The following is a 14,747-nucleotide window of genomic DNA, read 5'->3' on the forward strand; positions in this document are numbered from 1 at the left end:
CATTACTGTCACAAATCTAATGTACATTACTGCTGGAGAAAGCAACCATTTACAGTTCATCTGTAAAATATGATCTTTAGAATTGAAACAGTAATATCCTAATGTTTAATTAAAAAGAAAACTGATTGCACTATTTATACTGTTGTTTGACAAATCATGTCACCACCAAAATAGTTTTCTATTTAATGGATGTTATCAGCTTTTAGTTAACTAAAGAGCAAGAACACCAGCTTAGTTCTTAGACCCACACCAATCATATTCTGATCTATAATAAAAGCGTTCCCAGTGGTCTTATAATTATGATTATGCTGTTTTTAGCCCAAAGGAGGAAAAAGAAACTGTTGCTTTCTGGAACAGTTTCTGATAGCGATATGAGATCACTAGAAATTCAAATTTGTTGTAGACGGGACTGTTGGTGCAGAGTAAGCACAACCGCACCTCCCATGATCCATCTGTTTACATGCTCTTCTGCTAGCAACAAAAATGGAGAGAAATATTGGAGCTATCCAGCTGTAGAGTTCTGAGCTACATGTTAGCTCTCCCGAGGAAAACAAAGACATCTAGTCGCCTACAAGTGAATGCATCCGAAGGGAGCGGAACAGGAACCTTGTGTCTTGCCGCTGTAGGCTCTACGTCACGCGTACAAGCTTTTTCAAACTACAATTTTTTCATATGCTCCTGATTTACAACGATTTGACCAAAGAAATCCTCAAATAGGATTAAGCTTTTCATACATGTCCATCAGAAAAATGCTACAAGACCATGTTGAAACCCTATTTTTGTTGAATTGGGTCTTAAACATGTTACATTTTTTCCATTTTTTCCTCATCATCGAAGCTTAAAATCGAACTCAAAATAATGCCACAATACAATGTCGTCCGTTACAAAGCTAAACAAAAACACAAACTCCCCATTAAAAACCCAAACAGTCAAGTGATATTAAACCTCATTTTTTCAAATTTAAATGCCTCTGTGTCTTTCTGGTTTTGACATTTAAGCACAAAAACTGATGATTAAAAAAAGAAAAACTCAATGTTGTCAGCCATTACGCTAAAAAGAGTACAGGCAATTTTAAAGCAAATCAATCCATATCAATTATAAATCATCCAAAGCGGCAATTATTCCATCAGACTTTCAAAGGCCTACTTTCACAAGTCTCGACTCAAACAGCCACATGCCCTTTCTTGCATTCTACTCCTTTTCCAATTTGTTGTTGTTATTCTGAGCCACTGCAATCGGGTCAACGCAATTCCCTTCAAGAGGCGATGAGCTAAAACGAATTTAGCACTTGAAACCACACTTTGCAATGAAACCATCAGTAATCATAGGGGAAATGCAGCAATCTTTGAATACTTGTGAGTATGGTCAAGAACGCTGTAGCATATATTATTACACACACATATATATATATATATACACACATACATATTTATATATATAAAAAAGCCAGGCACAGCTGCACCCGCCGCCCGTGCGACTCAAGTCAACTGCAGCAGAGCCAAAGTCATCGGTTGTGATGTATTTAAGAGTTAAAAAATGAAAAGCCCTGTCCACCTGCTGCTAATGACACATTAAAAGGCTTGTGGGCTGCTGGACATATTAGGTAGAGCGGCCAAAACAGTTGGCTGAAAACAGGAGTACTAGCCACCATCTACCTACTCAAGCAATGGTGTTAGAATGCCACCCTGTTAGCAACAGCCCTTTGAGAACAACCTGATCTTATATCCAAGTCATCCAGTCCATCCATGCAGGAGGCCAGTGGGGTCAGAAATGCCACTTTTTAATAGTAGCATTTATAAGCTTCATACACTTTATAGCAGGGGTGTCAAACTCATTTTCACAGAGGGCCACATCTGCATAGCTGCTGTCCTCAAAGGGCCAGATATAACTTATACATGTAACTAAATGTAATGAAAAATAAACGTAACCGCTCCTAATGTTAAATAACTCATTATTTATTTATTAGAACTTTTTAAAGTGACAATTAGAGTTGCATAGAAAACACATGTTTGCTTGTTACTCAGCAGAAATCCTTTAAAATTTGATTCTGTTGGGTTACATTCTACGGACAGTGTTTCAGTCGTAATGTATAGTTGCCCAATTCCATATTTCAAGTCCAATTCCCCCTAGATATGAATAAATACACGTTATATTTTATTTTAAGAAATTAAAAACCTTTATGCTCTCGCGGGCCACATAAAATGACATGGTGGACCACTTTTGAGTTTGACACGTGTGCTTTATAGCATGAGATTTTACAGGAGTCATTTAACCCTTTCAAAACCAGAGATGTTGCCAGCAACACCTAAATAGCACGCACACTTTGACATGTGAATCTCTGCTTCAGAATCTGCTTGAATTAATTTGTGGAGTTACAGCAGTGGATAGACTGTAAATCCGGGAGCTACGAAGGTTAATAAGTCACAGACTTGCTACATGTTAACCTTTCACAACAACCAACATGTTTAGAAGAGATACATGTAGACGTCTTTACATTTTTTATAAAACAAATCAACTTTGTCCAGTGAAATCCAAAACAAATATAAATTTTAAAGATAAATATAACCCATTTTGCCTTTTAATTGGTCTTTTTTGTCCAAGCAATTTTCAAAGACAATGTGAAACCCAAGCTTGGTTCGAACTCCCTCACTACTCCCTAAACCCCTACAAGACAACATAGTGCAGTACAATACAGCGCCCTGGATTTTTACTTACCAATATGATTTCACCTATTCGCTAAAGTAAAAACCTAATAAATATGATCATTTTACAAAGACTAGTGATGAATCTATCGTGTTTTGATGATTAAAACGTGAAAACTTTTTAAATAACTTCTAGGACATTTCCAGGGCACTGGAATTCTGGAATTGTAGATTCAGACACCCTGACAAAACGGCGAACGCCCAATATAGTACACAAAGTAGTGAGTATTGAAGGAATTCAATACAACCCCATACTTTCACCTTTAACACTAAAATAGTCGGCTTTAGTTAAGATATAAGAAAAACTTGGGTTACCTGTTATTTTGTCTCGAACGAGTTTACAGGACTCAATTTCTCCGATGCTCCCAAACAAACTCTTCAGCTCTTCTTGGGTCATGTTCTGAGGCAGATAGTTGACTATCAAGTTAGTTTTACTGTCCTCTATGCTCCCTGACTCTACTGGGGAGGAGCAGTTGTTTGACATTGTTGAGGGACCGTTGCTTGTGTTGTTGCAAGTTGGCCCATTGGACAGCTGTGTTTCCATGGCAGCAATTACCTGCTAAAGAGAGAAAATAAGAGAAAAAGATCAGAAGTGAACAACACAGATTTTTATTTCAAAGGAAAAAAGTCGTCGCAATTATGAAAGGTCACTTTTTGCACACGACAGAATGGGAACTGCATTTTTAATTAGGTCCAAACTCAACAAACAACAAATGTTTTACTTTGAGTCAAAGACTTGTTTAAATTTAGCGGTTGATCACAACTGGCTTGAGTAACCCAGCCTCTATTAACCCTTTGACACCGGAGCTTTAGCCCCAGTGCTAACGTTCGTTCGACTTCCGTAACTCTTCAAATCTTAGTGCAATTGGCTCAATTCCAGCGAGTCCTGAAGTGCAGAAAAGAAGCCTTGCGCTAATATGTAACACTTTACAGTAGTCATGTGTTTATGTAGTCAACATAGATCAGCTGATTCTGTTGCAGAGAAGTGTTGCCTTTTAGTACAAAGCCACTTTACTCTGCGGCAGAATAAGCAGATTCACGATTGCATAAACAGTCAAAGAGCTGCGATATGTCAGAGTGTGTGTTATTCAGCCGTTGGCATAGACATCTCCAGTATTTAAGGGTTAATAGTGGTGGCAGGGATGTATGGTGATAGGTGTGGGATTGAATCGCACCAATTGCTTTCTTCATAATTAGCATTTTTATTCTAACACTTTTGAGAGACTAAATTTTGCTTAAACTTGGTCGTCCTAAAAGATTGAAAAGAAAATAGTGTATTGTCACCATTAAGAGTAATGTAGGTAAAACAGAATCCTAAACCGCAACCAAACCACTGAACACACCAGGGTGCACAAAACCTCCAGCAGCAGTAGATCTGCAGCCACTACTACACTAGCACCAAAACCACAACCCTTCAAGATAATAATCAGTCAATCAAACATTCACCATGTGCAGACGGCAATTCTTTGTAATCACCACAGTTCGTATTTTTTAAGAGAAATCACAGTTTAGCTGATATGTTTACAGAAGCGGGAAAAGAAGTGTATTTATGAGCAGATTGCAATAACCCCTTATTAGTTTTGCAAACCTGAAACCCCTGACGTGCCTGGATTTCAAATTTTTAACATAATTAAATTGAACTTGAGTATTGAAACATAGAGCTAACATTACTGTTTTGGCCTGGGAAAAATAAAAAAATAAAGGGAGCAGACTAAATTATTGTTTTGCAAGAAAAGAAAGTGCCACAGACCCCAGTCCAAGGCTCAGGCGCCCACGAACCACTTCTAAGCAGAGAAGCCACATCGCACAGTCTGACTGCCATGTTAGTGTGGAGTTGCCGTCTGAAAATGTGGACACAAAAAGTACTTCATGTTAGATCAACAACAAAAAGCAACAGTCAGAGGATCACAAGTCATTGTTGGGGTGTAGGGGGAAGGCTAATATCTTTACTGGCAGTCCATGCAGATTGGTTGGTACAAAAGAGTGAAAGTCGTAAAAGGCCACAGTCACCACATTTCTACTAAGCCAACCCCAGAAACGTACAGTTCACCACAACAGATCTGGCCACAAAGACGGTGACAAATAAAGCATGAGGAATGGTAACCTGTAAAGCTCAAGGGTATGGTACACAAGACATGCAGAAAGAAGTTGCAGAAGGCAAACGTGAATATCATCAAGCGAAAACCACATCCATTCATTTGGTTACCATAAGTAATCAAGTGTAAACCTGTATTGACACTGCTAATGAGTTCAAAACCCAAAAATTAAAGTAAAATTTAGAAAATGTATACGTAAAAGAGACGATACAACTGTTCGTCCATTTATGTCCCAATACATGTTATTGAAACATTACTTCATAATGACCTTGGTCCACATGAATGCTGGTCCAAACGTATTCCAAAACCCTGACTGAGAACTACAGAAGTTTACCTTCATCCAAATAAGTTAAACATTTTAGAAACTGACAATATACCGTATATCTTCCAATAGTAGCCAGGCTCCTTTAAGAGCCCCAACCCCACCGCCCCAGAGTGTCTGTGGCATTGTGAGCTAGTGTAGCAATCAGGTAACGATAGCCAAGAAACGCTCATTAGATTTAGACTTTGTGTGGTGGCATACGCAAAAAATCATTCTGGTGAGGAATCTGCACGACAGTCACTTTTCCATGAATAGTGCAAGCAGATGGATGATTTTGACAAGACGGCTGCAGAAAAAGGAACAAGCCGGTTTCCTGGTGAAGCTGCAAAGAAAGCGAGCAATGAATTGGAAGAACTGGTTTGAACATGGATTATTCAGCAAAGACTAAAAGGTGCGTGTGTCTCCAGGAAAATGATCCACCCTTTCCACAGAGGATTTTTGATACGGAGGGGTTTGCTTAAAGGGAAAAGAAACATACACTAATCATCATGTACGATGTTCTCAACCTTTTAAATAAATCCCAAAATGTTCATCTGGTGTTTTTCTCTGCACTTCTTGACCAAATTTAACCACGAAATGAACCCATTCTCTCTATGAGGAAATAAGTGCTGGTTTCCAATAGACGCCCGTCTCTAATAAACGCCAGGCCGGCTTGCCAAATATTTGGAATAAACAGTGTGTACTATTGGAAGATATACGGTATGATAACAAGAATAGAGGTTCTTTTATCCACAGTAAGCTTTAGGTAAAAGACATGTCACTGCATCTTCACAGTGTCATTTCTGAGGACAATTTTACAAACATACACAAGCTGGTTTAAAAATTCACAGTTTAATGAGCATTTCTCGAGTACCAGTGTGCCATCAGGAATGCCAAAATTTAAATCAGGAAGCAAGTAGTGAATTATAAGAGGGGAAAAAAAATTAAACAATACACAACTAAAAATGCCACTTTTTAATAACTCGGATTAATCACTTATATTTCTTTAACCTAGATTCAAAAAGATATAAAACCAGAAAATATCTTAAACCTGTAACATAACTTCTGCACAAAAACTAGTTGCTTAATTGGTGTAATTCTGAAGATTTTTAGAGATTATAGCTCTTCTTTTCTCCTTAAAATAATGTCCAACACAATACACCATAACAAAAAAAAAGCATCCTTGAACCATTTAAACCATCAATTCACTGACTTGGGTTAAGCTGCCAAAAAATAACCAATATTCTCACAGGTTGAGCTATTTCAATACAAGACGTTACTTTAATGTCAAGATCAAGGTTTCTGATATAATAAATCAACTAATACTAAAATATACAACATTTTTGTGTATTTTGAGAGATCTGTGTACTCTTACAGTTTTTGTCTAAAATGTACCAACATTTTAGACATTAATGTCCTGCTATGCCAACAGAAGCAGGACATTACTCTAATGAAAAAATGTAAGATGCAAGAATGTCAAGGAATATTGATTAGTAAAACGAATTAAACAGTAATTTCTGATATATCAAATATTCCAATCATCACTGCTACTTTCAGCTGCTTGAATGAACTAGTGTGTCAACACTGCATTACACAAGCAAAAACACATGAGTCATCTGAATCAGTGGCATGCCCCTAAACCAAGGTTAAAGCCGACCAACTGCATAACCCCACCAAAAATAGAAAGTTCTGTACTACAGCTAACAGCTTCTGCTTTCTCCAACCATGACTGCGGTTAGACTTCACTTAAGACCGGTCAGAAAACCTCTTTTTTTTGCCTGTTCTACTGATTTTCCTGCTCCAACACACAACTCATCAAGCTCCACAGAAGCCTGACAGCAATCCAAAGAGCTGTGCCAGTTATGCTGGAGCAGAAAAACATGCGGATTTGAGTGGCTGCCTTGATTAGGAACATGCATAATCACCAATTTGTGAAGTTAGAAAAACACTCCTTTATCGCAAATGCTGGCCAACACGTCATAAAAAGATCGTTGAGGGACTTGCTATCAACTACATTTTGCAAGCATAAACCTTAACTACACAACACGCACATTTTTTGCTTGATAATTCTCTTTAATTGAAACATCAATGATTATCTTATTATTATATTTTAACAAATGGGTACTCTGCATGGACAGACTTGAATGACATTTATTTTGAGAATATTTATGCACCCCCACAAACATCCACTTGAGAGTTTTTGCCATAACTAATTAACGTCAAATTTCCTTAAGAGGTGATTAAATTGAAGATCAAGTATGGCTATCAGAAGTGTGTTCCCAGTGGTCTTTAATATGTTTATGCCGTTTTTAGCCTTAAAAAAAAAAAAAAAAAGTATTTTTCTAGAACATAGTTTCTGCGGAGCGGCAGTAGTTCATCAGAAATTTGCCTCCGAGTTGGACCGCTGGCACAAAGCACCTCCCTTTCCTTCACCATCATTGAAAGCTCTCTGTTTACATGTTCTCCCTGCTAGCTTACAGCTTACAACCTCAACCCAACAATATCAGTGCAACAAAAAACGGCGAGCTATCAAATTGGAGCTATCAAAGCGTACATTTTTGAGCCAGATGCCAGCTCAGACGAGGAAAACCAACAAGGGCATGGATCTAGCAGATGCATCAGAATGTAGCGGAGCAGGGAGTATGTAAAAAAAAAAAAAGAAAAAAAAGCATGTCAAAAACGAAACAAAAACATGATCATTAGTGGGTCTTGTTAAGCTTTCAGTGTTTGACAGCAGGTTTCATTGGATTTTTAACCAAATACAGGTAAATTTACTAGCAATTACTCCCATGTCAGGGGTTTGTCTTAGTTGGTATTGCTGAGTCACTGTGGTGACTAAACCAATAAGACTTTTAAGCCAAAGCCCAGATTGGTGGAAGACATATTCGTCAGATTTGAGTTTTGTTTTTTTTATTTGATAACTTTTAAGGATTTCTTATTTTCTTTAGAGACACACTAAAGATAGCAGTCGGAAAGCAGAACACTGATTCATACTGGAGTCTAAGGCCTATCCCTCTGGCATATTGTATTAGTAGATTTGACAATCGATGGAGTGCTGTAAATATTTTAATGCATCGATCAACAGTCACTTCTCAGTGCTCACAAAAAATGGTTTATTGTTTTAAAAAAAGGTAACCATTTTTTTTTTAAACACATATGGTCCTTACTCAGTTTTTAGCCTTTTAATGGTTAAAAATTGGTAAATAACTTTAGATTTTAGAAATATAAATATTAAATGTGAGATAGTTCCTTTTTCTACAACTTCAACATCAATATATTTTAAAGCCAGAGCAGCATAAAAACTGAAAAAAGGTGTTACAAGAGGGAAAAAACAAACAGTTGAATTACACAAAAACTAGTGGATCACTACTTAGGCAGTCCCCATCCTAAACCCTGCCCAAGTAGAGCATATGACAGCCACTAATATTTTTCAAACGCTTGTGTATTTTGCCACACTCAAACAACATAACACGCACTGACCTTAAATCAAAGTGCACTTTTTGAACATAGGAATTGCCTTTTTGCTTTAAATTAGAGTAAACATCAGGATGGTGAAAAGCATCTACTACACTGATGTAGACAAACAGTGATTCAGTACAGGTGAGTTTCATGCCCACTGCACAAACAACCCAAATAAAACCACCATGTTTGGTTCTGAATTCAATTTTGTGCACAAAACTCTGTTTAGTGTATAAATAAATGTTTTAAAAGCTTTAAAATGTAAATACAGGATTCAGGACATACTAGGTTTAAGTTAATAGAAAGACAGCTCTATGGATTGTGTGTATAACCGAGCCCTCTGTTAAAGCTGTGATTCATCCACAGTAACCCTGGGCTCACACTGAACCCAGTCCAGCTCCGGTGCAAGAGTCAGAGTATTTACATAACTTGAAGAGTGCGAGATGCACTCACACAGAATCCAGTCCGGTCCGGCCTCCCCAGTGCTTTAAATCGGTTTTGTTAACTTCAAATTTTGCTCAGATGCCAGAGTGAGCCGGAGCACTTTAATGTGAAGTTGGGGCAAATTAAACGACAGTGTTAAGTACAACTGGTACATTTTTCAAAATAAAGCCTATTTTCCGCTGTACTCCCTATGTTTTCAAACATTACATTATTTTCGCTGACACGGGGTCACCAAGTGTGTGGTAGAGCATCAGATCTATCATTTAACACCATGGATGACGAGAGGCTGATCACAGAGGTCCAGAACCACCCATCCTTTACGATACTGCACATGCTTTTTATTAGGATAACGATAAAAAGGACAGACCCCGGGCTGCAGCAGAACTGCAGCCATTCGTAACCAATTTGAGTCGCCTGCTGTAGCTAGACCGCTCAGGTGACTGCACCGGAGACGAACTGAATCCAGTGTGAGCCCAGGGAAACAATAAGAATATTTTTAGTTATTTATACGCTTTCGTTTAATTTTCATCAGCCTGCAACTTTCACAACTTCACCCTACAGTGAACCTTTATATATCGCTGTTTCAAACATCAAAAATCCATCCCAGGGTCCATTCCTCCTATTTAATTTCTAATATCTCTCATGGCATCTAAACTTCTCAGTTGAACATAATAGAACCCAACAGGAAAGTATTCAGAATAACCTATAGATCAAAAACATTAACTCTGTATTTTTTCTTTACGGCATGAGAAAACGTTTTTCCATTCTGATAGATTACTATTGACATCGACATTTAATAGAAACTTCAAACACTTCACATAAATATTTCAAACAAGGAAACAGCTGTAAAATATTTCAAGTTCCATAATACTGCATAACCAGTTTTCCAGCAACAAGCGTGATTGCTTTGACACACACTAAAGCAGCCAAACAGCATGGACCTAGCTTCAGTTGTTAGATACTTCAGTCATGGTGCAGTAAAAGAAACACCCATGCCCAGCCACAATCCTTTGGACCATTAGATCCAACATGCACATGCCCGCCTCTACAATATGACGCAGCTTTCAAGTTAAAAGCGATCGTTAAAAGCAGTGTGAAAAAAATCCACCATCACCAACGGGTTTAGAAAAGCCGGTCTGCTGCGAGCCACATTATTTCCACATTGCTGCCGTGTTACAGACGGAAGGAGGTGGGAGCTGCTCTCGCGTTCCGCTGCAGCTCCATGCTCCTCCTTAAACATGCATGCGGTTTCAGCACATAAACATCCTCAATCTACACAGTGTGGTCAACAGGGGGTTAGCCCCGCCTTAAACCCCTAAGACTCATGGGAAGTGGGGAATCTGAGTGTGAATTTCCACACCATAATTGAGGGAGCTGTTAGCTGAAGTGAGGTCCATGCTTTTTGGCAGATGTGGGTGTGTTCAAATAAATAGTCTAAACTACTTTGTACTCCTCCCTCTCTTGAGATTGCCGCGGTCTCAGTAACATGCCAATGAAATTGTCACAACATGCGGCTTGTATACAAGTGCGGCTTGTGTATGTAAAAAGTGATCAATCCTCATTAAATTGGGAGGGTGCGGCTTGTAATGAGGTGCGCTCCATAGCATAGCAATATATATATATATATATATATATATATATATATATATATATATATATATATATATATATATATATATATATATATATATATATATATATATATATATATATATATATACACACACATATATACACACATACGTTAGGAATGCAACAATTCACTTGGTTCAAACCTGAATTTTTTGGTCACTGTTTTGTTGTTTCGGTTTTATATATGATTAGTGTATTACAAAAGTAAAAAACTAAAAGTTCAAAAAGATCTTTTTAAATTTCTTAATGGGCAGAAATGCAGAAAAACATTTGAACTGACTCAGAAATAAATAACTAAAAAATGTTTCTCTTTTTTTAAATCCTTCAACGAATCTTCTTCCTCACCAAGAAGTACGTGACTTGATTAACATGCCAAACGGCCAACGGAACATCCTCTGATCCATACGTCACTGCGCGTTGCTTGTTTTAATACACTGAATGCGAATTCTTTCTGCAATTGGAAATCTCTCGTGTTCTAATTATGTATTACTACAAAAATAATTCACACGACAAAGCTATCTCCTTACAAAGATTTGTGTACTCTTACTGTGTAGTTTTTTTTAATTACTAGTACATAAACATATTTTACAGTGCTAAGACGAGGAAAATGAAGTGTACTTCACAAGTGAACTTGTATAGCTCAAAGTGCTATACAAATTGTCAACTTTTGAATTATTAGTGCTTAAGTATTTTAGACTAGACTTACAATACTATATTAGATCTTTTGGAGCTCATCTTAAAAGTAGCTCACATGCCAAAATAAGTGTGGGCACCAATGACTTATTACCAAACTTGGTGTAATTTACTAAAATAAATTGTTCTTAAACTTAGCACAACACGTGTTTGAGAATTACTTTCTCTACAATTTAACAGTATAACAGAGTTCAGTTTTAAGCTGAGAATTGTGGCCTTCTTAGTAAATATGTTGAATATTTTCATCACCCTTCAACTTCTAACCAATAAAAGAGAATAAAAAAAACAAAATAAAACACTGAGCTTATGCCATTTGGTGTAATCATCAATATTTTTATTATGTAACCCCGTACATAAAGGTAATTGTCATTTCTTCAAATAGAACACTGATCACTGCTGAGGTGTACAGAGTGATAAAAACATGCTATGATTCCTAGGGCTAGCGCAATCTGCTCCCGATAATTCGAGTACGAACAGTCGCACTTACAATCTTTAAAAATATAGTAGAGTGTACTAAAAACACAATTGGGAAACAATGTATTTCTTTCTCTGAAAAGCAGAATAATGTTGGATTTTAAGTTTATAAACTAAAAAAAGCCAACTGCGCAGCGTCACAGTAAGTATACGAATCTTCAAAATAAAGTGTCAGTGAAGCTTTCCATTTTCAAAGTAAAACTATCGAGTGTTTTGCTTTTAGTTGGTTAACAAATTATACGTTAAGTTCCGTTTACTGATATAATTGCTTTAATATTCACTGTTTGACATTCAATACAGTTACTCTTCCACCGTTGACGCAATTAATCCAACTGCAGCGAATTCTGAAGCGGAGAAAGCAGCCCTGCGCCGATATGCAGCATTACAAAGTAGTGAAATCCTTATTTAATCACCGCAAATCAGCTGATTGTGCAATGGAGAAAAGCGGCTTTTCACAACGACTTTGCACCGATATGCAATTTTTCAGAACGTGAAGGGTTTGTTTAAGATCTTTGATAATGGAAAATCTGTATAGAAAATTTTAGGATTTATTGTTAAATGATCCAAAACAACAGTGATATGTATGTTTTTATGTTGTTTATGTTACTGTTGAACTTAACCAGAAGGTTAAAGGAAAAAAACAATCTTGTTTACAGTACAAAACACTATTTATTTTTATCTAAATCTTTGTGTTTAGGGCTGCACGGTGGCGCAGTGGTTAGCGCTCTTGCCTCACAGCAAGAAGGCCCCCGGTTCAAGTCCCGGCTGGGGGACATGAAAAACACAATATCAATGGGGGACCTTTCTGTGTGGAGTTTGCATGTTCTCCCCATGCATGCGTGGGTTTTCTCCGGGGTCTCCGGCTTCCTCCCACCATCCAAAAACATGCTACATAGGTTGATTGGCAACTCTAAATTGTCCATAGGTGTGAGAGTGAGTGGATGTGTGATTGAGGATATTCCACCCTGCGACAGACTGGCGACCAGTCCAGGGCATCCCTTGCCTACGCCCAAGTGGCCGGGATAGGCTCCGGCAACCCCGTGACCCCGAAAGGGAATAAACGGTTAAGAAGATGAATGAATCTTTGTGTTTATCAGTTTCATTGATTCTGATCTCATGTTCTAAATAAAAAAGTATAAATGATGGTGATTTAATTCATATGATTTCATTTTGTATACATCCAGTAAAGACACATAATGCAACTGTACAAATATTAAAAAGTAAGAATCGTGGTTTGATCTGTGAATCGTTGAGCTTGATTCGTGAATCAATGATCCACAGTCCTAGTGTTTCCATTTACCAGTTTAGCAAAGCTGCCTTTTACTTTAAGTAAAACAGCCCCTCTTAGTTTTATGGCACTTTCCCTAAAATACAAGTTTCACTGGTTTTAATATTTACTGCAGTAAAAGCAAACACAAGCAATGTTGTCATGAGGATGCACGTTTAGAGTTTAGCAAGCTTCCAGGTTCAATCACATAGTTTTGGTTATCTGCAAAGCTGCATTTAAAGCGTTAGAAAAAAAAATTTATTAAACCTAAAGTACAATCTTTATTTTTAATAAAAACATTACTAAATATAATAGCAAAGGTGATATCACGAGGAAGAATTATTTTACAGGGGACTCTTTTTCCGGTTCCGGGTTTATTGATACTTCAAGATTCTTAATTCTGTCTGATAAAAGCTAGGAACCGGATAATGATAAATCATGTAGTAAAATGGTAGTTCGCTTCCCTCCACTCCCTTTCAAGCAATATTTATTAATATGTCTAATTATCCTAAGTTTGATTTGTTATTGTATGAATGTATAACTGATGATGGTAATGTTTTTGTGCATTATTTCTATTTGATTGCTTGAAATAAACCATTTCAAATCAAATAAAAAAAAAAATCTTTAAATTTTCCTTCATGCACTAGGTGCTCTGAAAACAAAGACCGGTTAGTATTTTTCAAAAGTAGAAGATGTGTGTAAAACAAAAACAAATCGACAGATCACAAAACTCTGTTTCAAGCCCAACTTATTTGATATTTACCACATCTGAGTAAAATTTAAACATCAAATGAAGTTATGAGCAACAATTTTTCCAGTTACACATCTAATGCCATTGAAGTACAAACTCTAAAACATGAATTTGTAGTAGTAGAAAATAAGAAAAGGTTTAGTGGTGGCCTTAAAAGGTACAGCACATGGAGAAAAATGATTCTAATGGTTGCCTGGCTGTTCCCAACAGTAAATATAGAAGCAAAACAAGACATTTTCTGTTAAAACAGGCAAAGGTATGACAGCTTTTCCTTTGAGGTGGACTTTAAATATGTCATGTGTGCAATGACCATCCATAATCATTTCAGCTTTTAACTAAATACAAATACATTTAGCTAGTAAAAAACTTAATCATGAAAATAAAGTTAGTAAAGACAAATCCAAATGTTTTCTTATGCAGATTTCCATATCTCTGAACTAGCATAGTAGCAGTACATCAACTGCTTCTCTCTTAAGTTGTAACTGTGGGACGAAACCTGTTAAATTCATTTAAATGTGGGGGGACTTAAAGCTCACTATTTTGTTTCATCTACAGACCAAAGGTATATTTCAGACAGGAACTTGATACATGCGTAAATTTAAAAACAAAAAGCCATACAATTTAACACTCAGAACACCAATTTTATGCCTCAAATCCCTCATCTTCCAGAAGAAGAAATTTGTCATAAATCCAAATGTTTTACTAGCTCCAAACCTCAATCAGGATGATTCAGCAGCAGATGAAATAAATTAAATAGCAAGTGATGCTGCAAGTGAAATGGGCGGGCCAAAGTCTCCCTTCTCCACTCCATTCTGATGCATCCACTTGCAGATAAACATATCGATTTATGTCTTTATTTTCCTCGTCTAAGCTGGCATCTCGCTAAAACTGTACGGCTGTTAGCTTGGGGTTGTAAAGGGCTGTAAGC

At 37.1% G+C, this 14,747-nt stretch overlaps 1 protein-coding gene across 6 annotated transcripts in view; it reads right to left on the bottom strand.

The window, feature by feature from the left end:
* Window positions 1-14,747, bottom strand: part of elavl2 (ELAV like RNA binding protein 2) — a 34,722-nt gene that overhangs the window by 15,005 nt on the left and 4,970 nt on the right. For 3 of the 6 annotated variants that reach the window (XM_020711560.2, XM_011487340.3, XM_004079664.4), the window contains exons 2-3: window positions 4,453-4,543; window positions 3,018-3,261 (exon numbers count right to left, since the gene is read on the bottom strand). In XM_020711560.2, coding sequence (XP_020567219.1) covers window positions 3,018-3,261; window positions 4,453-4,524 — 316 coding nt within the window. In that variant the 5' untranslated portion in view covers window positions 4,525-4,543. The remainder of the gene's footprint in view (window positions 1-3,017; window positions 3,262-4,452; window positions 4,544-14,747) is intronic. The other 3 variants (XM_023966213.1, XM_011487342.3, XM_011487341.3) reach the window with 2 other exon arrangements.

The sequence above is a fragment of the Oryzias latipes genome, chromosome 18 (assembly GCF_002234675.1).
Source record: "Oryzias latipes chromosome 18, ASM223467v1".
Classification (NCBI taxonomy): Eukaryota; Metazoa; Chordata; class Actinopteri; order Beloniformes; family Adrianichthyidae; genus Oryzias; species Oryzias latipes.